General features: G+C 39.7%; 1 protein-coding gene across 9 annotated transcripts in view; it reads right to left on the bottom strand.

Moving 5' to 3' along the window:
• The window catches only part of LOC136864113 (uncharacterized), a 929,406-nt gene that overhangs the window by 412,788 nt on the left and 491,480 nt on the right, over positions 1-25,138 (bottom strand). For 3 of the 9 annotated variants that reach the window (XR_010859274.2, XM_067140699.2, XM_067140702.2), the window contains one exon: positions 13,227-13,376. The exons of the other annotated variants lie outside the window; for them this stretch is intronic. Coding sequence is in view for 2 of the 3 variants with exons in the window: in XM_067140699.2 (XP_066996800.2) it covers positions 13,363-13,376 (14 nt within the window). In the remaining variant the exon portion in view is untranslated. Of the gene's footprint in view, positions 1-13,226; positions 13,377-25,138 lie in introns of those variants that run through there. 9 annotated transcript variants of the gene reach the window in all.

The following is a 25,138-nucleotide window of genomic DNA, read 5'->3' as shown; positions in this document are numbered from 1 at the left end:
CTCCTTCGACCATAAAAAACTTACAAGGTGACTGTAGATTCATATACAGGTCAATCATAAAATGTAATGTCATTGCAGACTTGTATGATGAAAGAATTTGCAAAAAGCCTTTTGCTCTCATTGTATCCATTGCTGCTTCTTTTCTTTCTTTCGAATTAGTCATAACCTGAAGATGGACGACAGGAGGTACAAGATCACAACATAAAACTTTTGAAGCGTCAGATTTGGTACACAGCCACCATATATTATGAATATCTCATCATCCATATGTTGTTATGCTTTTGTTTGACAGTGTACTTGCAATGGCTGTTTCTCACAAATTATGACAATTTAATGACTTTGGAGTTCCATTTAATTACCAAGAGACATCTCAATAATCAGTTCTGCGCACGGTAACTAAAGTACAGGGGTGCCGTCCAAAAAGTTGTGCTTTTATGGTAATCACACTCAAATATATACGCAAATTCAAAAATAACAAGAATTTTTTACAGCATATCACAACATGTAAAAACACATCACTGATGTTGCAAGTTGTATCAACTGAAGAATATTTAACACATTATACTACTCTATTATGTATTGTCTCTTATTTTCTATATTTATTTATAAATGCTACATGTGTCTGAACTGTAGAACACATGACTCTTCATTGTAACTGCCTTATGCCTCTTCAAAAAAATATCAAGTAAATTTATGCTCAATGCAATTGCTTTCCTGATATATTTTTGAGGTTACAAGTTTTTTCCAGGATTCTTTTTCAGGAAGTTGTTGATCTGAACTGAAATTTGGTCCTAGGTAAATATGCAAAAATATCTCATTGCCATGTGAAAGTGATAAAATAAAAATCATTATGTTAGAGATTCTGTCATATTTAAGATCACTACCAGCTGATTGCATCTGCTCTGCCAGTGCCCAATGAACATTTTCTGTAGCTACTTAAAGAATGAGGAAAGATGTGGGATTTTCAAATAATAAGAAATGCTAAATCTGCTCTAATTTCTCCCGCTTAAATGGGGGAGTTGGTACATCCATAGACTAGCTTCATTCTATTATAAGCTGACCCACAGAAAAATCAGAAATGAAACATACATACATTATCATTATAGACTGTTATGCCTTTCAGCGTTCAGTCTGCAAGCCTCTGAGAATTTACTAAACATCGCCACAATCCACGATTTGCAACTAGTGCTGTGGCCTCGTTTAGTTCTATACCTCTTATCTTTAAATCCTTAGAAACCGAGTCTAACCATCGTTGTCTTGGTCTACCTCTACTTCTCTTACCCTCCATAGCAGAGTCCATTATTCTCCTAGGTAACCTATCCTCCTCCATTTGCCTCACATGACCCCACCACCGAAGCCGGTTTATGCGTACAGCTTTATCCATTGAGTTCATTCCTAAATTAGCCTTTATCTCCTCATTCCGAGTACCCTCCTGCCATTGCTCCCACCTGTTTGTACCAGCAATCATTCTTGCTACTTTCATGTCTGTTACTTCTAACTTATGAATAAGATATCCTGAGTCCACCCAGCTTTCGCTCCCGTAAAGCAAAGTTGGTCTGAAAACAGACCGATGTAAAGATAGTTTCATCTGGGAGCTGACTTCCTTCTTACAAAATACTGCTGATCGCAACTGCAAACTCACTGCATTAGCTTTACTACACCTTGATGCAATCTCGCTTACTATATTACCATCCTGGGAGAACACACAATCTAAATTCTTGAAATTATCGACCTAGCACACTAAGTATATGTTCTGCCATTTAACTGTTGAGTCAGCCATCGCCATCAGATGATTCAGATTAGTCATTTATTTCCTGGTCAATGTCTTACTACAGAGCACTGTCTTCCGTGCCATCAAGCGCATGCAAGATCGAGCACCTTTTAAACTCACGACTGGTGATTTTTCATGTAATGTTGAGTGACAATACTAGAAAGAAAAAAATTCCAGTTTGTAGAATCCTTAGTAGAGTTTCTGCAGTGACACCATCCATAAAAGGGTTACTTAGTATTTTCTTCAGTAGAACATCAAGATATCATTCAAGATTCCTACGAAATATGCCGCTTTGCTGGTGTTTTAGGTGCAATACTTAGTACACTCACAAAATTTCAATTGTACAGAGGCAACAGAGCTAATATTTTCTGCAATCAGAAGGGATATTTTTTCTATTTAACCCTTTCCACTCGCTTGTTGAGAAATTTTATTTTCAGCCCATCCACGTTCATGTGTGTAAAAAATATCTGAAACTTCTTCATTGTTGATGAACACACAAAACAGTATATATAATTTATTAATACACTTATGCTTAAGTCTTACTGAGTTTTGTAGTTTTTCTGTGTGCGGAACATTTTGAAACCAACACCAGGGTGCAAAGCCGGATTACTTGAACACGTTTCACAAAAGTAAGTAGTTTCACGGTGCATTCCTTTCACTTTCCTGTTGCTATATACAGCACAGTCCTTATGCTTGTTCTTAGTCCACTGGCAGGGAAGTGTTGTCTTCCATCCAGTCTTTCTGCTTCTTCCTTGTCTGTGGCAAATGCTGACGAGTGAGATGTTTCTTTGGAACACGATCACCAATCAGCTGTCTCAGAATCTGAAATGGTCCATGGGCTTAGCTCCAAACTTCTTCATGTTCTGGCAGTATATTATTGTAATGGTTGTCGAGTCCGCCATGCTAACTCACTACGTGCCGGGGCCGTCACCCATTGCCCCACCCCCCTTACACTCGAGCGCGCAAATCCACGAGCAACACTCAAGCGCTGGGCCGGCCCTTCTCACTTCTATCTGCGGTCGCGCCGCAGCGAACTACGCAAACGACTGGAAGACTAATCTGGAGTCTTCTATTTCGCGAGGTCCCTCGATCCATCGAACATCCGGACTATTCCAGAAGGGCTGGCGCAGGTATAAAAGAGCAGTTACTTGCCTACAGAGTTAGTCAGTGAGAGCTAGTCAGTGAGAATTGTTCAGAGTGTGAGGGTTAGTTAGTGAGTGTGTGAGGAGTGAGCGCAGTCAGGCTGAGGTGTCAGCCTAAATGGAGTATCTGCCTGTTGGAGCCGAGGACTCGTTCCTATCTCGTTGACGTCGTGCGTGTGTATCTCTTGGGACCAGCTAGGGGAGAAGAACCTTGGGTGTTCTGAGTAGCGCGAAGAGAGCACTGGGTGCCGACGTGGAAGACTGCGGAGTTCGACGGGTTGAGTGAACAGCGGATACTATCCCGAACTGCGAGGCTGACGTGTAGGCTGTGTACCGTGACAGCGCTAACGAGTGTGACTGAATGGCTGAGAGAGTGTACTGCAAATAATCGATGACTCTGTGTGTATGTGTGTGTGTGTGTCATTGTAGATAGAACATAAGAGAAACTAAGAGAGAGAGAGAGAGAGAGAGAGAGAGAGCGCGAACCTTCTGTAAGTGTGTGACTGTGTACGTGTGTAACTTGTGGCTCGGCTATCGTCTGTATGTGTGTAAATCTGTAGTTGTAGTGCTTAGTTAATAAATCTTAGAAATAGGTTGCTACCAGGTGCTGTACGCATTTATTCATTTACTTACCCCCCCAACACGTTACATTATGTATGAATTTACAACGGCTATTTCTAATCCCCAGAAAAACATTTTCCTCCACCATTTTAGAGATTTTCTTATGAATGAGACAGTAGCTGAAAAAAAGATTGGCCCGGTCGACAATGTCCATTTCTTTTGTGTAATCGCACACAACAATTGGCTTCGGTGTGTCTTCTTGTTGGCCTCTTTTTCCATATGAGCTCACAATTTGTGTTGCCATGTTATGACAAGTAGACCGCATCAAAACAACGTGCTTGTCCTCCCACCCTAAGACCATAGCATCAGTTACACGATAAGCCTTTATCTCACCCACTTTCAGTTTCAGGCCCTTTCTCACATCTGGTGGATTTCCTATCCAATAAGGTGACATTTCCATTTCAGAAGTTCCTCAGCCAAGCTGACACTAGTGTAATATCTGTATGTGAAAACCCTGTAACCTTCCACTGATCCCCCTACTGCATACTATCATTGTAATGAATGGTTTATCAGCACAATCTAGGTTATTTACAACTGCAGTAACTGTTCCATAATAAGGAATCAAAGAATGGACGTACCCGGTAGCACTATCAGCCAGAACAAAAATTCTTATTCCCCACATGTTCGGTTTCTTAGGGATAAAGGTCTCGAAACTTATTTTCCCTTTGAAACCAATACTGATATATTTTTTCCAGGTATGAAAAATTTGAGGAACTGCGATTGTGTATTTCAGAAGGTATTTGATTTTCTTTTGCTAGTGGCATTACGTCGCACCGACACAGATAGGTCTTATGGCAACGATGGGATAGGAAAGGCCTAGGAGTAGGAAGCAAGTGGCCGTGGCCTTAATTAAGGTACATCCCTAACATTTGCCTGGTGTGAAAATGGAAAACCACGGAAAACCATCTTCAGGGCTGCCGACAGTGGAATTCAAACCCACTATCTCCCGGATGCAAGCTCACAACCGTGCACCTCTAACCGCACGCCCAACTCGCCCGGTATTTGATTTTCTGTGTTCTAGTAATGCTACAGTCACTTTCAATACCTCCTGGATTAGGACTCACATGCAACATCCAGAAAATCTGCATAAATCTATCTTGCATAATAACATCGCAAAAAAGGGGCACGTGTCGCCCATTGCTGGGAGTAGTCTTGTAAGTTAGGTAAACTGACAAGTCCCATGTTGAGAATAACATCAATAAACACTAAAATTCCAGTAAATGTCACCTTTGTCCATTTCCTCCACGTAGACCGAGGCTTCATTGTAGGCATCAGTTTACGAATTTTCTCCAGAGTGTATTTATTAGTTTCATTGACTATACACTCCCCTCCTCCCCTGCGAACCATGTAACCTTGCCGTGGTGGGGAGGCTTGCGTGTCCCAATGAAGCAGATAGCCGAGCTGCAGGTGCAACCATATCGGATGGGTATCTGTTGAGAGACCAGACTAATGAATGGTTCATCGAAAGGCGGTAGCAGCCTTTCAGAAGTTGCAAGGGCAGCAGTCTGGATGATTGACTGATATGGCCTTGTAATAATACTCAGCATGCCTTAGCTGTGTTGATACTGCTACACGGCTGAAAACAATGGGAAACTACAGCCGTAACTAACTCCCGAGGACATGCAGCTCTCTCTGTATGAATGATGTACTGATGATGGCTTCCTCCAGGGTAAAATATTCCGGAGGTAAACTAGTTCCCCATTTGGATCTCCGGGTGGGGACTACACGAGAGGGGGCAATCATCAGGAAGGTGGATACTAACATTCTGCGAGTCGGAGCGTGGAATGTTAGAAGTCTGAATCGTTGTGGTAGGTTAGACAATCTGAAAAGAGAGATGGATAGACTAAAGTTAGATGTAGTTGGTATAAGTGAACTACGTTGGCAGGAAGAACAGGATTTTTGGTCAGGCAACTACCGAATTATCAACACGACATCAAACAGGGGAAATGCAGGAGTTGGTTTAATAATGAATAAGAAAATAGGGCAGCGGGTAAGCTACTACGACCAGCATAGTGAAATAATTATTGTCGTCAAGATAGACACCAAACCAATGCCCACCACAATAGTGCAGGTCTATATGCCTACTAGTTCAGTGGATGAAGAGGAAATCGAAAGAATATATGAAGAGATAGAAGATTTAATACAATATGTAAAAGGTGATGAGAATCTAATTGTGATGGGAGACTGGAATGCAGTGGTAGGCGAAGGAAGAGAAGGTAATACAGTAGGAGAATTTGGATTGGGACAAAGGAACGAAAGAGGAACTCGGCTGGTTGAATTCTGCACTGATGATAATTTAGTTGCTCTTTCTTCAAACAGCCCCACCTACCTGTCATCCATTTTTAGGCTTCTCTCTTCGTTCCACGAAATTAACACTCGTTCTGGTTCTCTACTTGAAATAGAATCGCATCGAACGAATACCTACAGCCACTCATTTCTGGTCTCCGCTACGAGGTTATGGAATACGATCCCGGATGATATTAAAAAGTCTTGCTCGTCTAGGACATTTAAAACAGCCTACCGTAAATTCCTCCAGAGTACATACAGTTGACTTGAATGAATGTAAGAGTGAATGACGTGTGAATGAAACCAAAAATGACGTACTAGATTTAAGTTCTTAGGCTATCCCATTTACGTTCTTACTACTCTCATTTAACGCTACAGAATGTTCATAGAAATAGACTACATAGTAACATTGATTTTAGTTCACTCAGATCGTAACATACTAGTTAATTTATTTTAGCCTTATATTTAAATAAGTTTTTCTTTAAGCTAGTTGTAGATATATTCTTTAGGTTATAAGTTGATATATTTTTTTGTTATTATCCACTCTCTATTTATCCCATAATTTTTCATCAGTAGTAACCTTAATTAATTGTATTATTGTAATTCCTTATCTGACATACATATCTCAATAACAGTAATTGATTACAATGATACTTTAGATTAATACTGTAAAAATAAAAAAAATGTATGTGGTTAAGTGTAAGAGAGGGCCAAGAGCCCTAACTTCGCCACTTAATAAAGACACAAATAAATAAATGAATAAATAAATAAATAAATAAATAAATAAATAAATAAATAAATGAATAAATAAATAAATAAATAAATAAATAAATAAATAAATAAATAAATAAATAAATAAATAAATAAATAAAAATACTTGGTTCTAACACCACAAACGACAGCTGTATACATGGACGAGACCTGGAGACACTGGAAGGTATCAAATAGACTTCATTATGATTAGGCAGAGATTCAGAAACCAGGTGTTGGACTGCAAAACTTTCCCAGGAGCAGACGTGGTCTCTGACCACAACTTGTTGGTCATGAAATGCCATCTGAAGTTGAAGAAATTGAAGAAAGGAAAGAATGCAAAAAGATGGGATCTAGACAAGTTGAAAGAAAAGAGTGTGAGGGATTGTTTCAAGGAACATGTTGCACAAGGGCTAAATGAAAAGGCTGAAGGAAACACAATAGAGGAAGAGTGGATAGTCATGAAAAATGTAGTCAGTAGGGCTGCTGAAGAGATGTTAGGAAGGAAGAAAAGATCAACTAAGAATCAGTGGATAACTCAGAAGATACTAGACCTGATTGATGAATGACGGAAATACAAGAATGCTAGAAATGAAGAGGGCAGAAAAGAATACAGGCAATTAAAGAATCAAGTCGATAGGAAGTGCAAGGTAGCTAAGGAAGAATGGCTGAAGGGGAAGTGCAAGGATGTCGAAGGTTGTATGGTCCTGGGAAAGGTAGATGCTGCATACAGGAAAATCAAGGAAACCTTTGGAGAAAGGAAATCTAGGTGTATGAATATTAAGAGCTCAGATGGAAAACCCCTTCTAGGGAAAGAAGAAAAAGCAGAAAGATGGCAAGAACATATCCAACAGTTGTATCAAGGTAAAGATGTAGATAATTTGGTTCTGAAACAAGAAGAGGCTGTTGATGCTGATGAAATGGGAGACCCAATTTTGAGGTCAGAGTTTGACAGAGCTCTGAGAGACCTAAATAAGAACAGGGCACCTGGAATTGATGATATTCCCTCTGAATTACTGACTGCCTTAGGAGAAAGCAGCATGGCAACGTTATTCCATTTAGTGTGTAAGATGTATGAGACAGTAGAAGTCCCACCCGATTTTTGACAGAATGTTGTTATACCTATTCCCAAGAAAGCCAGTGTTGACAGGTGTGAAAACTACCACACCATTAGTTTAGTATCTCATGTCTGCAAAATTTTAACACATATTATTTACAGAAGAATGGAAGAACAAGTTGAAGCTGAGTTGGGAGAAGATCAATTTGGCTTCAGAAGAAATGTAGGAACACGTGAAGCAATCCTGACTTTACGTCTGATTTTAGGAGGATCGAATCAAGGACAAGCCCATGTACATGGCATTCGTAGATCTAGAAAATGCATTTGATAATGTTGATTGGACCAAGCTATTTATAATTCTGAAGGTGATTGGGATCAGATACCGAGAACGAAGAATTATCTACAATCTGTATAAAAATCAGTCTGCAGTTATAAGAATTGAGGGCTCTGAAAAAGAAGCAGCAATCCAGAAAGGAGTGAGACAAGGCTGCAGTTTGTCCCCCTCCTTTTCAATGTTTACATAGAACAGGCAGTAAAGGAAATTAAAGAGGAATTTGGAAAAGGAATCACAATCCAAGGAGAGGAAATCAAAACCTTCAGATTTGCTGATGATATTGTTATTTTATCTGAGACTGCAGAAGATCTCGAGAAACTGCTGAATGGTATGGACGAAGTCTTGGGTAAGAAGTACAAGATGAAAATAAATAAGTCCAAAACAAAAGTAATGGAGTGCAGTCGAATGAAGGCAGGTGATGCAGGAAATATTTGATTAGGAAATGAAGTTTTAAAGGAAGTAGATGAATATTGTTACTTGGGTAGTAAAATAACTAACAATGGCAGAAGTAAGGAGGACATAAAATGCAGATTAGCTCAAGAAAGGAAGAGCTTTCTTAAGAAAATAAATTTGCTCACTTCAAACATTGATATAGGAATTAGAAAGATGTTTCTGAAGACTTTCGTGTGGAGCGTGGCATTGTATGAAAGTGAAACATTGGCGATAACTAGCTCAGAAAGAAAAAGAATAGGAGCTTTTGAAATGTCGTGTTACAGAAGAATGCTGAAGGCGAGATGGATAGATTGAATCACGAATGAAGAGATACTGAATCGAATAGGTGAGAGGAGATCGATTTGGCTAAATTTGACAATAAGAAGAAGAGATAGAATGATAGGACACATCTTAAGACACCCAGGACTTGTGCAGTTGGTTTCTGAAGGAAGTGTAGGTGGTAAGAACGGTAGGGGTAGACCAAGGTATGAATATGACAAGCAGATTAGAGCAGATGTAGGATGCAGTAGTTACGTAGAAATGAAAAGGTTAGCACAGGATAGAATGGCATGGAAGGGCTGCATCAAACCAGTCTATGGACTGATGACTCAAACAACAACAGCAACAACAACAACACCACCACTCAATAACATTTTTGTTAAAAAACAAGCTAAAATATTCCAGTGGGCTTGCATAAACTGGTAGATTGGCATCCTGTAACCCTGTTTGTTTGGAGAAAGGATATTCAATTGGCCTGCCATAGTCATTCTAAACATTCTGCCATAGCACAGCACTTGCATCTACATTTGTATCCTTATCACTTTCATCATCTGAGGATTTTTCAACGCTTGATTCACCAGCACTAAACTTAGAAAAGTCTGATAAATCACTGTCACTCTTTAGTACTGTATCCTCAATGCTGCTATTGGAAATACGCTTACTTTTATCCTTCCGTAACCGACACGATCTACTTGTTGATGTCATGACAGCTGGACTGGCACACAGTGAGAGTTGGGCTACATACACTCCATGGAATACCTAGATGTACTGGGACAAAGATTACTCGTAGATGTTCCGAAGTTTGACGAGAGAGTTCAGGACACATGCAGCTACCTTTCTGAATAGGTATTTGTCGAAATGGCTCAACATTTGAATTTTCAAGCGGTCAGATATCCCGTGTCGAGCTATGCGATTTTTGAAGTACAGAGCAAGTGTCGAACAGACCTTGACATTCAAGTGGAAAGGGTTAATGTTCAAGTGCATAATCAATTTGACCACCAAATCAGGGAGTAGTTCAGCAGGTTCTGTAAACAACAGTATGATATTAAATAACTCCCACATCCGAGCACGGTTTGAAGCGAGGTCAAGTTAGGAAGGGATCCTGAACAGTGTGGAAAGGATGATAAGAGGTCTGTAAAAGCGGGAGAGGGTAAAATTTTGCGTTCTGTACCCAGACTGGGTATGACGGACCTCTTGGACGTAATACTTTATCTCAGGCTAGGGAGATGTGTTTCGGTGATGTGATTTGGGAAAAAAAGTGAAAGGAACTGTCTATCCTCTTCAGTCCCGAACCTGTTTTCTCATTCAATGTGTTATATTTTGCTCAAATAACTTTAAAATGTTAAAAAACAGAAAATAAAATTTTGCTATTTTTTAATGACTTGTAGTATATATGCTACATCAGGACTCAAGAGTTGATTTTTCTACCATTATTAATCTCTTCCTTATATTTTATTGTATTATTGCAAGTAATTAAAATGACATGTAGAGTATATGCTACATACGGACTGAGGAGGCTATAAAGGAACTGCCCTGGCATTCGCCTTAGTGCAGGAGAATAGAAAATCATGGAAAACCATTCTCAGGACAGTCTACAGTGGGGTCCATCAGCTCCGCCTCCTGAATGTAGACCAGCAAGGCAAAACCAGCCGCTGTTAATCTGAAGCCTACCGTACTTGGGTGTCTGTGAAAGTCTGTTTCCTGTTCTTAGCAGGGATTGTGATTCAAATGTTGAGACAACCTTAGTTGTTTATGCTGATTATATGTGGCATGTTTTAAAGCTGCATTCAAACAAAATTATATCAGAACATGGTCAAAAACTACATGGTTCCGCCACTGCCTTCTAGATTTGCATGGTTCATAATCCCACGAGAGTTAACGTGTCTGCTAATATTTCTCAGGGAAAGTCTGCACAAAGGTAAAAACGTATTTATGGTGGCTTTTGGCGTTATTTTGCAGAACTTTGTCTTAATGCGTTTTGTCTACTGGTCGTGTTAATGATACTGATTCTAAGCAGAGGATAATTTTTTGAAGGAAAAAAAAAGTTCGGCTTATAATTGGGTATATACATTATGTAAAATTATTTGGGGTAAAAGCAAAATAAAACACAACTTGAAAATGTGCTCTAAAACAATAAATAACGTAGTATTCCTGCATATACTTGCAAAGAATGTGGATATAACTGAATAAGATAGTCAGCCCCAAATAATACCAGGTGGTTCACCTGCCCCTTGCAATCTAAGTTTATGCAACTGGCTGCTTTTGCTAGAATTCCGAAATACATTGGTCCCTCTCCCTAAACAGTGGTAATATAACCACTGTGTAGTTATGAGTTAAAAGAGAGCAGAAATCATGAGCACCACTATTAATTCATTATGGATATGCCGAATGAACCCGTAAAATGAGCACAGATATGAAGAATACATACCTTACAACAGAAGGTGCAAACACAGACCAGGAAGAGGCACTATAAAGGCTGGGAACATGCTTGTCGCATGTCAAGCCTCACAATAGTTCACCTGGCTGGAGCAAAGTTGGACAGGTAATAGTGGACAGTGCTCGAGGGTACTGAAGTTCAAATCCCATGCAGGTAATTTTTTTTTTTCAAATGGCCTTGGATATGGCAAAGCATACTAAGGCCCGTATTCACCAATGTCAGTTGCTTTTGGTGTTATCTTAGATTTCCAAAACTCGGATGATGTCATTATCTCAAATAGCACTCACTTCCGTATTCACTACAGAATTTAATATTTTTCATACTAATGCATGGAAAACAAATTACTACGTGCTGCCGCCACTGTCGAAATGAAAACAAGTTTTTAATTCCATTCGGGGTTTGCAAATAATTTGCATAAATTATGCCCGCTATTGAGTAGAAATGAAGAAAGAAGCCTAATATGACTTTCCAAGAGAGTAAATTGTTATTGAATTTGGTGGCAGAAAGCATAAACAACATACAGAATAAGAAAAATTGTAGCCTACACATTGCATATTTCACTAAAAAAATAAGGCAGTATTCCTTAATTCTTCGTTAAAAAGTAGCCCAATCATGTACCATACAGGATATAATCGAGAATTCATCTTAGGCCTACGTATGTGTTGGGACTTCCAGGTTATGTTTGTTCATGGATAACACTGACAGACAAAACGCTGGTTAATAGAGCAAACGCCTGAAAAGCCTCGTCCGAGATAACATCTGTTATCCAAGATGATGATGTTAGTGAATACAAACTTAACTGTTTTACTTTCGTTGGTGAATATGGGCCTTAATAGCTTCCGAAGACTGATTTGTTTATTTGGCCCTGTAAAATGGCCATTGGTATCGTTAGCTACATAGTACATGTTCTAAGCCTCATAGGACACAGGTAGGGCAAAGGGTGCCCTGTTGAAACGATAACAACCACGCCTAAGCCAAGTAAGCTATTGCAAGTATTTCCCAGGCTATACACTACCTTCTGAGGAACATCTTCTTTTTATCTGTGCTGATTTTTCGGCTTTATTCGGGATACTAATAATGAATTAATAGTGGCGTTAATGATTCCTGCCGTCTTCTAGCCCATAACTGCACATCTCGCTGTATTACTCCAGTTTAGGGAGAGGAACCAACGTACTTCAGAATTCTAGTAAATGCAACAGGCTGCATAAAATTAGATCGCAAGGGGTGGTGTTATGAAACTTCCTTGTAGAACTTTTTTTTTTACACTTAATCTTTACACACACAGTTTGAGGATACCTTGAATGGTAAGCATAAATACTTTCAAACTTAAAATGGTATGTTTTTACATATAATTAATATTTCTGTTTATAAATGACAGACAGTGAGTACAATAAGGTCTGTAATAAATATACATCAGAACAAAATGTTTACTTCCCATTTTATTGAAATGACAATTAAATGAAACAACTGTAATGTTTCAAAAATCTTCGCGACTTACCAAGCTTGATGTTTTGATTGCTCATTAGCCATGTATCTGGAATGGCTGTTTCATTGCAGAATGAGGGAGCATTCTTGCATGTTGAACTGCCTCTCACATGGGCATTTTGAGTGGTGAATTGTTGAGCAAATGTGACCTTTTTAACACTAGTAGTCTACATGTCTTTGTTTACACAGCCATATAAATTAAGAGCTATAACCAATTTATGGAATTTATGAATAATGGACGTTTTAGCTGTAGAACATTTTTCTGACAATGAATATAACTTAGGTAATCTTGATTACATGAACATTTACCAACCTACACAAACTGCTCATTATATCAGAGTTATTTATGAATTGCAATTACTTCACAATCTATACAAATGTATACCACTGAATTATGTTACACTGTCTACCTTGTACTTTCTTTATATATAAAACTACTGCACTTGATTGCATATTTACACAAAAATCCAGATAAATAACTGTCTGGATGATTAAAAAATTCCTTTGGTTAAAAAACCCAAGAGCTTATAACCACAATACTAATGACTAAAGAAAATGACTCCCTTCGCAAGAAATGTAATAGTAGGCACAACAGTGATACAATATTCACATTAGAAATAAAAGAGTCCAGATAATAACCACAAACGCTTCTTTATTGCTGCAACTTCACAAAAGAGTACATGTGAAAATTGCTATACAATGATGGTGAAAGTTTTATTTCATTTTTGGATTGTCTACTCAGTAAATTTGTGGATAGCAGAGCCTGGGCTACTGCAATATGCCTGGAAACAAAAGAAAAACTCATTTATTCATTTACTTCACCTAAAGGGGACTGCATAGCTGTGCTTTTTGATGGTATTTAGGCTGATTTTAAAATATCACATTATGCTGCCTTTTCTGAGCAGTACTAAATTAATTTTTTCCTCTCATTATGAATTCTGTAAGGAATAAAGGAGGAGTTCACATATATGATTCAGCATTCACACATATTTCTTAAACAACTGTGCAATTACCAACACTGATATATTGAGTATATCACATCATATTTGCATCTTATTTATGGCCTATTTAGTATTCAGTACAATTAGTTTCACTAGTGTATGCCAGTATCTTGAAATACTGAACTCTTCTTTAATTTTTATTCAACAGTGCTGTTAGCCAATATTAGTAATTTCTTGTGACATCTTGTTTCAGTCTAGTATACACATGCATGAGTTACATCCTTTATATACGTTAAATTGGATTTCAATTGGCATTCTCATGACACCCATCATCCCTGTGTGTGTTGCTTGTCATTCCTAGACCATGATTATCTAATACCACTATTGTGCAAAACCACCTTTATTATGGAGATGCCGGGCTGAGTGGCTCAGACGGTTAAGGCGCTGGCCTTCGGACCCCAACTTGGCAGGTTCGATCCTGGCTCAGTCCGGTGGTATTTGAAGGTGTTCAAATACGTCAGCCTCATGTCGGTAGATTTACTGGCACGTAAAAGAACTCCTGCGGGACTAAATTCCGGCACCTCGGCGTCTCCGAAAACCGTAAAAGAGTAGTTAGTGGGACGTAAAACAAATAACATTAATTATTAGTATAGAGATGAGGCATCTCCGTGTTCAGTTGTTAACAGAAGTTGAACTACAACAGTAAAACTAAAGGAACAACTTTCAGATAAAGGGAAATTGTTCTATACTTACGGTAATATATTAATGTTCATGAACTTTATTAATATGAAAGTATTAACAACATTTCACTCACTGGACAAAATGAAAATGAAGAGGAAGTATGTTACCATCAGTATAATGCACAAAATTATGGACATGGATAAAAAAATCTTACATCTAATGAGACCTGTGGAATATGTCTCTGTCAAGAAAGGTTTACTAGATGGTGTAAAATATTACTGTAGAATATTTTATTTGTATTCCCTCTATCTATCCAAATTTGGAAATGTAACTACTAGATTGTACATTATTATTATTATTATTATTATTATTGTCCTGTGATATTTCGTGGTGGTCTGGAAAAATTTGTCACACGGACTTTTGGAACAGGGTGTGTTGGTCCCTGTCGATTCTAGAAGCGTGTCTTTACTAATTTAGGAAGATGGGAAAATGCAATTAGAGTTAGGTGATGTTCTAGAATATTGTGAAAACATCGCGACGCGATAAAGGGTTTTGATTGGTGGATCTAGGTGGTGATAAGGAAAACTCCTGTGCTCTGATTGGTTACTTGGTGATCATACCGGGGCCAGCCTTGCCTTCTTAAGAGAGTGAGGCGTGATTTCGTGGTCTTTCGTTTTCTCGTCAGTCCAGCGATCAGACGCATGTCAGCGAATCCTCTCTCCCGGGATGAGCTACCTAGGGGTAAGCACTGTTGGTTTCAGTTCCACCTTAATTTATATTTAAAACTCGCTTGTATTTCCACATAGGAGTTTTCCCTACTCGCCACTCAATTACTCAGATGCCTTAGCTTTTTAGCTGGGCCTGCCTGTTTGCTTTGGATGCATTCCCCTTTCCTTTAGTTTTCCAAAACATGTAATTTGTAGATTAATTTCCCTCGGGGTTTGCCTCTAGTAACTCCGTATTACTTGATGCACGCTAGTGTTTTCTCTGCCCCGCATCAGAAGTGTTTTTCGTGTGGTCGTGTGGGAGTAAGTTGAACTGGCCCCTGCGCCAAGATTAAATATTTCTGATTTCCCCCTATTTCCATTATGTGGCGCGATAGTCAGAAAGCGCTTTAACTTTCATTTAATATTGTATTTGTATCCTATGGTTCCTCTTAGTATCAAAATTGTATTGTAGAAGTTGCATTACGTTAAGATATCTTTAGTTAACCTCTTGGCCTAAGAGGAAAGCTCTCGGCAAATACATCTAATTTGTATTTTGGAAATAGCGTAAGTGGATTGTTTGGATAGATGGATTTTGTTCCAAATTTTCTTTGCAATGTTTATTTTGGAAAAATAATATTGTGAATCAAGGGATCGCCATTGATTTTTCTGGAAACCCGCAGCCTTCATATCCCAATAGCCCTAGTAGGTTTCCCAGACCCGCTCCACATTCCTTGATCTTAGTTGTCATGTTGCCCAACCTGATGGTCATTTGTTTGTGTTGGTGCAGTTTATCTGATGTTTCATTTGGTGCTAAGGTTTTAAGGTCCCATGTAATTTAATTTTTTTCTCCTTTTCTTAATTGTGTATTGTGTAACCACTGGAACCCGGTTACATACTGGTAACTGAGCAAGTGATTGACTGCGGACGAAAGAAAAGTGAACAGGGATTGTAACTAACCTAAACAAGTTTAAGGTCTGAAATTTGTAAATTGCCTTGAAATTCAGTTTGTACCTGTCACGATGGCTCGTGCAGCTCCTAATCCTTTCCATTTGAGAAAGTTAGAATTAATTTACGAACTTCGTATCCATGAACTGAATTCCACAGGCAATGTCAGAGATGACACAAGCTTGTTGAAACAGTCCCTCAATTTGCCGGTAACCATCCCTGTGTTAAATGCAGACGAATTGCGTGAGTCTTTGGCAGTGGTGAAAGATAAATTGGCAGAATTTAATGCCATTCTTTGTGTCTTTCTGTGCTTCTGAGCCCTCGCATGGCCAATTAGCGCAGGTTAAGGCACAGTTGCTACATTACCTGGACAGAATTAGGGATTTGTTGTCTCTTCAATTGCCAGCAAATGAGCAGCAGGAGTGTGAATCCTTATTAGTACAGTTTTCAAGAATATTGGACAAAATCATAGGCTTGCTTGAAGGGAATGAGTTGCCTAACACTAGTTCCGAGGTTCAAGTGTTTACCCTTCTGAATCGTGTGAAGGTGCTAACTCTGGTTCCGCATCTGTAGCTTCTCAAGCGTGTACTGTGGTCACTAGTGCTAGTGTTACTCAGGAGTCGGATGTGAGTAATGCTCGCCTGGGATCTTCTGCTTTGTTGTCAAGAGCTATGACACCTGTAAGTGATTCGTGTAATGCATCTTCTTTGTATGTCGGTATCTCTACTCATTTTCCTGTGGCAACTGGCAATTCTACCGTTGTTCAAATCTGCCCTCTATTGTTACACAACCTGGTTCTTATGCAATGAATTGAAATGGCGTATGGCTTTTAGTGCCGGGAGTGTCCTAGGACATGTTCGGCTCGCCAGGTGTAGGTCTCTTAATTTGACACCTGTAGGCGAGCTGCGAGTCGTGATGAGGATGAAGTGATGATGAAGACAACATATACACCCAGCCCCAGTGCCAGCAAAATTAACCAATGATTGTTAAAATTCCCGACCCTGCTGGGAATCGAACCCAGGACCCCTGTGACCGAAGGCCAGCACGCTAACTATTTAGCCATGGAGCCGGACTCTTATGCAATGGTGCAAAACCATCCCCCTGTCTTAGTGCCACCTGTACCAAGTGCTCTTTTACTGTAGATTGAATAACCCCTACCCCTCTCAAATTTGCGAGAACATTTCACAGATGAGATTAACTGCACCTGTAACATTGCAGGCTAACGGTAGTACTAACCTCACTTTCAGTACTCTATCCTTTTCGCAAGGGCGCCCGAATCAAGGGGACTATGCCACTGTAACCCCTCAGGACCACTCTAAGCCTTTTTTCCCCAGGCACCTCCTACACCTGCCTTCCCCCAGATTTTCTCCAACCTACCTCACCCGTTGACTACTGTGTTTAAGGGAGTCCCTAAATCTTCGGCTAACTCTATTGACGAGGTTATTCCTTTCCTTTGGTTCTTAATCGAGTTTAAGGAACAGGCAATTGTGTACAATCTTAGTAACGATCACGTGTTTCAAATCCTATATCCACATGTATCTGGAGCTCTTTCTGAGCCATTTCGAAAAGATGGACTGTAGATCAGTTTCACGCACATGTGCTTGAATTTTTCATTCCTTCTCACGCCTTGCCTTCATTAGTGCAGAAGCACTATTTCAGAGTGCAGCATTTGAATGAGTCGTTATCTGAATATATTCAGGACATTAAGCTCCATGCTAGGATTTTTATGCTCCACTATTCTGAGTCTCGAATGGTTGCCAGCATGGTTGACGGTCTTGCCCCGAACTACAGGTCATATCTTGCTCTTTCACCACGAGCTGCAACTTTCGGTCAGTTGGAAGCGGACACTGTTTCTGCCAAAGGTGTTCGATAAGCCGACCAGTTACGCGTTGCATTAGCTCCCCCTCATATGAACATGTCTTCTCCTCAGGATACTAAAACCGCCCCTTCACCTGCTTCCAAGCCGCGTAATTCTCGTGCATGTTTTAATTGTGGTTCCACTGATCATTTCCAGTGGAACTGTCCTAAGGTCGGGGCCTTAGGCAATACAAAGCCTGCCATGGGTAGTCTCTTGCACCACTAATGCTTGTCGGTACTGTGGGTCAAATAGGCACTTCTCTAGGCAGTGCCCACATAATACTTCAGGCTCTGGACCTCCACGCAATAGTAATTCTAGACAACTAACCGCCAATTCTGATGGTAAACCTCAAGGTGTGGCTTCTTGTCTGTCACAGCTATACATTGAAGAATGATTTACCTAATTCTGAGGCTGAAGATTGGTCCCAGTCTGAACCTAGTGTCAATTTTCTGCAATCTTGTGGAATTTCTGCTATCCCTTCTTTTAAATTACCTTACTTAGAGGTAAATAATGAACCTGTCTGTGCATTGGTAGATTCTGGAAGTAGTATCACCTTGATGAGTGAGAACTGGTATAATTCGATGAAAACTGTTTGCAAGTTACCTACATTAGAATCCATGTCCTTAACCTGCCATACTGCTAATTCTAACTCATTGAACATTGTAGGATCCCTAGGTGTCAAGATAAGAGTCCGTGATTTCACATGGAAAATGCCAGTACTAGTGGCAAAAGATTTATCTTGTCAGTTCATTTTGGGTGCAAATTTTATCGCCAAAACTGGCATGACTTTGGACCTGCAGTTCATCAGATTCCATTTTAAATTTTCTGCAAGAAACTTTTAGCTGTGTGATCGCTCCCCTATTTCGACTTGCCATATTAATGCTGTTCCTGAAGATACGAGCGAACCCAAAGCTTTTGATTTTGATCATGTACCCGATGATCAGGCCAACCAACTTAGGAAACTCTGCAATAAGTTTCCTGATATTTTTACCGACAAGTTAGGTGTCACCAATGTTTTAGAGTACAAAACTGAAGTCAATGATAACATACCTGTTTGCTCTCCTCAGTATCGGCTGTCGCCTCCCATAATGAAAGCCCTTAAGGCTATTATTGACCAAATACTTGCTGACGGAGTGATACACCCTTCTAATTCAGCTTATTCTTCTCCCATGTTTCTTGTCCCTAAACCGCAAGGTGGTTACATCCTGTCGTTGACTATCGGATGTTGAACCGTAAAGTGGTCCTCCAATTTGTTCCCCTTCATGATTTGCACTCTTGTTTTTCTTGGTTGGTCTAACTCTTAAGGCTAGCATGGCTTCTTTCGCACAACCCCAGATGTCCTTCTTAGGCCATATTGTGTCGGGGAAGGGTGTCTTTATTGATCAGTCTCGTACTGCCACCATCCAAAATTTTCCCACGCCGAAAGACATCAGGGCTGTAGCCAGATTTATTGGCATGGTTAATTTCTTCCGTAAATTCATCCCCCATTTTGCTGAACGGGTAGTTCCATTAAATGCCTTGAGAAGAAAGGATACCAAATTTGTGTGGCCTTCTGCGACTTGAAATCCGCCTTATGTAATGCTCCTGTACTGGCTATGCGAGACTTTTCTAAACGCTTCATCCTTCAGACTGATGCCTCTTCCACAGGTTTATCTGGTGTTCTCCTTCAGGATTTTGAAGAGGGGCGTCGTCCCATTTCTTATGCTTCTCGTGCTCTGAATCCTGCTGAACGAAACTATTCCAGTTATGAGTTGGAAGCCTTACCTGTTGTCTTCACTTTAAAATGGTTTAGAATGTACCTGGAACATCTGCCTTTCGATCTAGAAACTGATAATCAGGCGTTGAGTTGGGTACTGGTCAAGCCAAGAAGGACGGGTCATTCTGCGCGTTGGGCAATATGCATCTCAGCCTTCCAATTTGAAGCTTGTCACATTCGTGACACTGAAAACGTTGTGGCTGATCGCCTCAGTAGGATGTTCTATCCAGGCATTTCTGATCCTCGATCAGAGCCTGCAGACCCCTCTCCTGAATAAGTATCGGCCTTTGCGAATGTAGTTCTCACTGACTCTCCCTTCCTTTTCAAATATATAACTAAACATCAGGAGGACGATGCTGAATTAAAAGCTATTATTGACAGGATTAAATCTGGTGGACATGTTAAGCCTTACGTCCTTAAGAATGGGGTCTTGTGTTGTCCTGGTCGCGGTCGCAGAGACTCCAAAATTTTCGTCCCAACTAACCTAGTTCCGGCTCTCTTCAAGCATTTTCATGAATCCCCAATGGGGGATCATCTTGGCGTTTTCAAAACTAGAGAGAAAATTTGTAAACACTTCATTTGGAAATCCATGGATGGTGCAATCCGTACCCTTGTTAAATCTTGTAAAACTTGCAACATCAGAAAACCCGCTCCTAATACTCACCTAGGTCTGTTGTCATCCGAGCAAGCTTCTCATCCAATGGAGAGATTGTTCACAGACTACATTGGTCCTTTCCCGAGATCACGGACGGGCCATCATTCCATACCTGTGTATGTTGACACCTTTTCGCGTTTTAAGTGGTTGTTCCCAACTCGTATGGCTAATACCAACAGCACAATCTCGTGCTTGAAACAGATCTTTGCTTCATTTGGATCCTGTCAATTTTTGGTGAGTGATAATGCAAGAGCTTTTGTCTCTGTCCAGTTCTGTAATTTCTGTTTTGATCTATCCATTGCTCATGTAACCACTACCCTGTATTACCCGAGGCCAAATTATACTGAAAGAGTGAATCGTAATCTTCGATCTGCTCTCGCTGCTTATCACTCCGCTGACCACTCTAAGTGGAATTCATCACTAAACTGGTTGTCATTTGCCTTTAACACTGCCATCCATGAAAGTCACAAGCAAACTCCTGCTTCGTTAATGTTGGCCTTTACTCCAAATTCTACACTGTCAAATCTGTGGTTAATTAATGATCTTCTGCCTGACGACGCCAGCCCAGAAAAGATCTGAGGTAATTGGCACCATGCACGAAAAAAACTTGAAAGTTTATTATGCTAAAGTTCAGCGTAATTAAAACCACGGGCAAAGACTGCACAATCTGTCTGTGGGTGACCAGGTGTTTATTAAAACGCACCCCGTCAGTAGTACTCCGGACCATGATATCAGTAAGTTGGCCCCCAGATTTTGAGGTCCCTGCACCATCTTAAAGTTCCTTACACCGGTGTCATTATTAGTGAGTGATCCCGAAAGGAAAAGGATCAGCAGAGTATACCTCTCTCAGGTAAAGGTGCCTTAAGTTGTATAGGGAGGGGTAAATTCCATTATTCGTGACCATGTAGGTTGTGTTGTATGGTATTTGTAAGATTTTAGATGCTGGCCAGCACGTATTAGTTATATTTGTACCCTAATCATAAGCAATTTGAGTGATTTAGTAATAGGAATTGTAATTGTTGTGTGTAAATACATTAGGTATCCTCAAGCATTTATCTCCCTTAGTGTAATGGGTTTAGTATAAGTCAGATAGGTTTTAGTTTAGGGTCACTGATTGGAATTTATTCCCCTAACATTTTGGGCTCTGGGTAAACTCCTGCAGTTTTATTTTCTTTCACCCCACTTTAATTTTCTCTGAAATGTACGGACAGTGCTTGCCCCCAGAGTTAGGTACCCTTATGTCCCTGCTGTGGGAGGGGTCTCTACATGAAATTCGTTGAGCCACTGGTTGGGTGACTATGCTAGTCAGTAAATTAAAGAAAGAACACAAACCCTCCTTTGAAAACGGTCTTTTCTCCAAGATCTTCTAGTCCGGCAGGGTAGGTTTGCCTCGAGTGTTCCCCTGACTGCTGCGTGTTGGTTTATGATGCAGTGGCTGCAGTGATCGACTTCGTCTGATGGCAACCTAACGTGCTAAGTTGAGAGGCACACTGTATGACTTGGGCGCTACCATCTGGCAACGCAATCCAGTGGCCAAGAGTTCCAATGGAGGCAGTCTGGCTAGACTGTGCCTCACCCCTCTGCCCATTAACCATTGGTTCAAGATACGGCTGAGCTGCGCTGCAACTTACCTAGTGACCAGGTTTGGGCTGAACTTGAATGGAGGCTGTTTGCTAACAGCCGTGTCGGCAGCCACATCATCAGCAATAACTAGTGGTCAAGTTGCGCGACTTCGATCCTAGGATTAAGGTGAAAACTGATGCAAGATCTACTTATCCCGAAACTTAGTTAAGGAGGCAGTGGACGCCTTCTTACAAGAAAGTGAAGCGGCTCTGAATTACTGACATTTGGTGGAAGGAATGAGTAATACATCCTATTCTGTGGACAGAGTTAAAATGGTCGAAGCAATTTAGGAATGCTGCAAATGCATTTGTGAACTGTAGTAAGATTATCACATTTAGAAATTTATGTTGTGTTTGTATGTAACCCTTGAAATACCGCAAGTTACTGAATGGACTTTTGATGTGGTGATATTTTTAAAATTTATTTATTGGAAGTTCAACTTGAAGAAAACCATGTTTGTCAATAAAGTGACTGCCGAAATTTCTGAGAACTATCAGTGGACTGTGTACTTGAAATTCTTTGGTGAAAGCCAGTGTTTTATGTTTTATAAGATATCACTGCAATGGTGTGTAAATTTCGGTGTGATCAAAATCCCCAGTTTCGAGTATATTTATGATCATTTGTCGAGCATAGCTCGATTTTCAGGGAGGGGAGGAAGAATGAGATCTGTGGAATATTTCTCTGTCAGGAAAGGTTTACAAGATGGTGTAAAACATTATTGTAGAATATTTTATTTGTATTCCCTTTATCTATCTAAATTTGGAAATGTAACTACTAGATTGTAAATTATTATTATTATTATTATTATATGATATTTCGTAGTGTTCTGGAAAATTATGTCACGCAAACTTTAGGAACAATGTGTGTCGGCCCCTGTCAATTCTAGAAGCATAAAGATGGGAAACTTCGCGACTAGAGTTAAGTGATGTTCTAAAATATTGTCAAAACATCGCGACGCGATAAAGGGTTTTGATTGGTGGATCTGGGTGGTGATAGTAAAACTCCTGTGCTCCGATTGGTCACTTGGTGATCACACCGAGGCCAGCCTTGCCTTCTTAAGAGAGTGAGGCGTGATTTCGCGGTCTTTCGTTTTCTTGTCAGTCCAGCAATCAGATGCATGTCGGCGAATCCTCCTTCCTGGGATTAGCTACCTTGGGGTAAGCACTGTTGGTTTCAGTTCCACCTTAATTCATATTTAATGTTCGCTTGTATTTTCACATAGGAGTTTACCCTACTCACTGCTCAATTACTCAGATGCCTTAGCTTTTCAGCTGGGCCTGCCTGTTTGCTTTGGAGGCATTCCCCTTTCCTTTAGTTTTCCAAAACATGTAATTTGTAGATTAATTTAATTTCCCTTGGGGTTTGCCTCTAGTAACTCCGTATCACTTGATGCACGCTAGATTTTCCTCTGCCCCACATCAGAAGTGTTTTTGGTGTGGGAGCAAGTTGAACTGGCCTCTGCACCAAGTTTAAATATTTATGATTTCCCCCTATTTCCATTATGTGGCGCGATAGTCAGAAAGCGCGTTAACCTTCATTTAATATTGTATTTGTATCCTGTGGTTCCTCTTAGCCTCAAAATTGTATTGCAGATGTTGCATTACGTTAAGATATCTTTAGTTAACCTCTTGGCCTAAGAGGAAAGCTCTCGGCAACTACATCCAATTTGTATTTTGGAAATAGTGTAAGTGGACTGTTTGGAAAGATAGATTTTGTTCCGAATTTTCTTTGTAATGTTTATTTTGGAAAATAATATCGTGAATCAAAGGATCACCGTTTGTTTTTCTGGAAACCTGCAGCCTTCATATCCCAATGGCCCTGGTAGGTTTCCCAGACCCGCTCCACATTCCTTGATCTTGGTCAACACGTTGCCCAACCTGATGTTCATCTGTTTGTATTGGCGCAGTTCATCTGATGTTTTATTTGGTGGTAAGGTTTTAAGGTCCCATGTAATTAAATTTTTTCCCCCCTTTTCTTAAATGTGTATCGTGTAACCACTGGAAACCGGTTACATCTACTAAAAACAAATGAAACTCTTGTAACTTGTTGGATTTTAGCAAAAATGTGTTGCTTGTAACTTTCAGTCCTATTTGCTAATTAAGTAGCAGAATTAAATAAAACAGAAATAACTGCATTGCATCAGCAGCTGCTGGCAATGAAAGAATAGATGCATTATTACAAATGCATATGATTTGACTAAGTATATCTGTTACTAAATTTCTTATTATTTAAGAAAAACATTCATCATAATTATTTGAACAAGGTAAATATTTACCATTCAAAACAATTCACCTACTTAGAAATGCCATCAAAGTGCACCATGTTATACATTAGTCATAATTAGAAATCAAAGCAAAAAACAAAGAATTTTAACTTTGGTTTTTGCTATTTACATTAACTAAATAGGCTTAATTTTATGATAGCTCCCAAAAGCAATGAGTAACTTTAGCATTTCTCATGCAATGATGAACTCAATAAAAATTCAAACAACAGGGAAATTTACAACAATAAAATTACAACTGTACTGCTGAATGCCAAGATTATGACGTCAGTGCTGTTACCAGAGAGCTGCCTCAAATTGGCAGACTATATAAAATAATATAAAAGTTTCAAAGTTTAAAAAGGTAGTTCTTAGATTCAAACAAACTAACAAGCTCTTGATAATAATGCACAGAATTTCAATGAATAAATAAATATAAATTGTGCCTTTTAACATTAAGTTTGCAAACCCACTTTCCACTTCATATTCAGACAACACACTACACTACCAACCACCAGAGAAACACGCAATATTGATTACATCGATCCATATAGGGTTGGCGTCAGGAAGGGCTTCCGGCCGTAAAACAAGACCAAATTCACATGTGTGACACAGTTCGAACCCGCGAGCCCACAGGTGTGGGAAAAGCGGTAGAAAAAAAAGAAAAAGGATGTTAAGTTTGCAAACCACTGTGTATTAACAAAGTGCCTCCCCTAACTTCTATCAACAACTATCCCAGTGGCTTTGCTCAGTTCCGAAAACCTTTTCATTAAATAATTAAAAATCAAGTCTAGCCATCATCTTGGTCACTTTTCTTACCCTTCATGGAGAAGTCCATTATCATCCAAGGTATCCTATCCTCCTCCATTTGCCTCATGTGAAGCAACTACCAAAGCCAGTTTATGCGCACACCTTCATCCATCATTTATTCCTAACCGAACTTTTATCTCCTTACTCCAAGAAGCCTCCTGCCATTGTTCCTACATGTACCAGCAATCATTTCTGCTACTTTCCTGCCTATGAACAAGATATTCAGAGACCCCAGATTTCACTCACAAACAGCAAAGTTGATGTGAAAACAGAGATCAATGTAAAGATAGTTTCGTTGGCAAGCAAAC

The sequence above is a fragment of the Anabrus simplex genome, chromosome 2, assembly GCF_040414725.1.
Source record: "Anabrus simplex isolate iqAnaSimp1 chromosome 2, ASM4041472v1, whole genome shotgun sequence".
NCBI lineage: Eukaryota > Metazoa > Arthropoda > Insecta > Orthoptera > Tettigoniidae > Anabrus > Anabrus simplex.
This window is presented reverse-complemented; position numbering and strand designations above follow the sequence as displayed.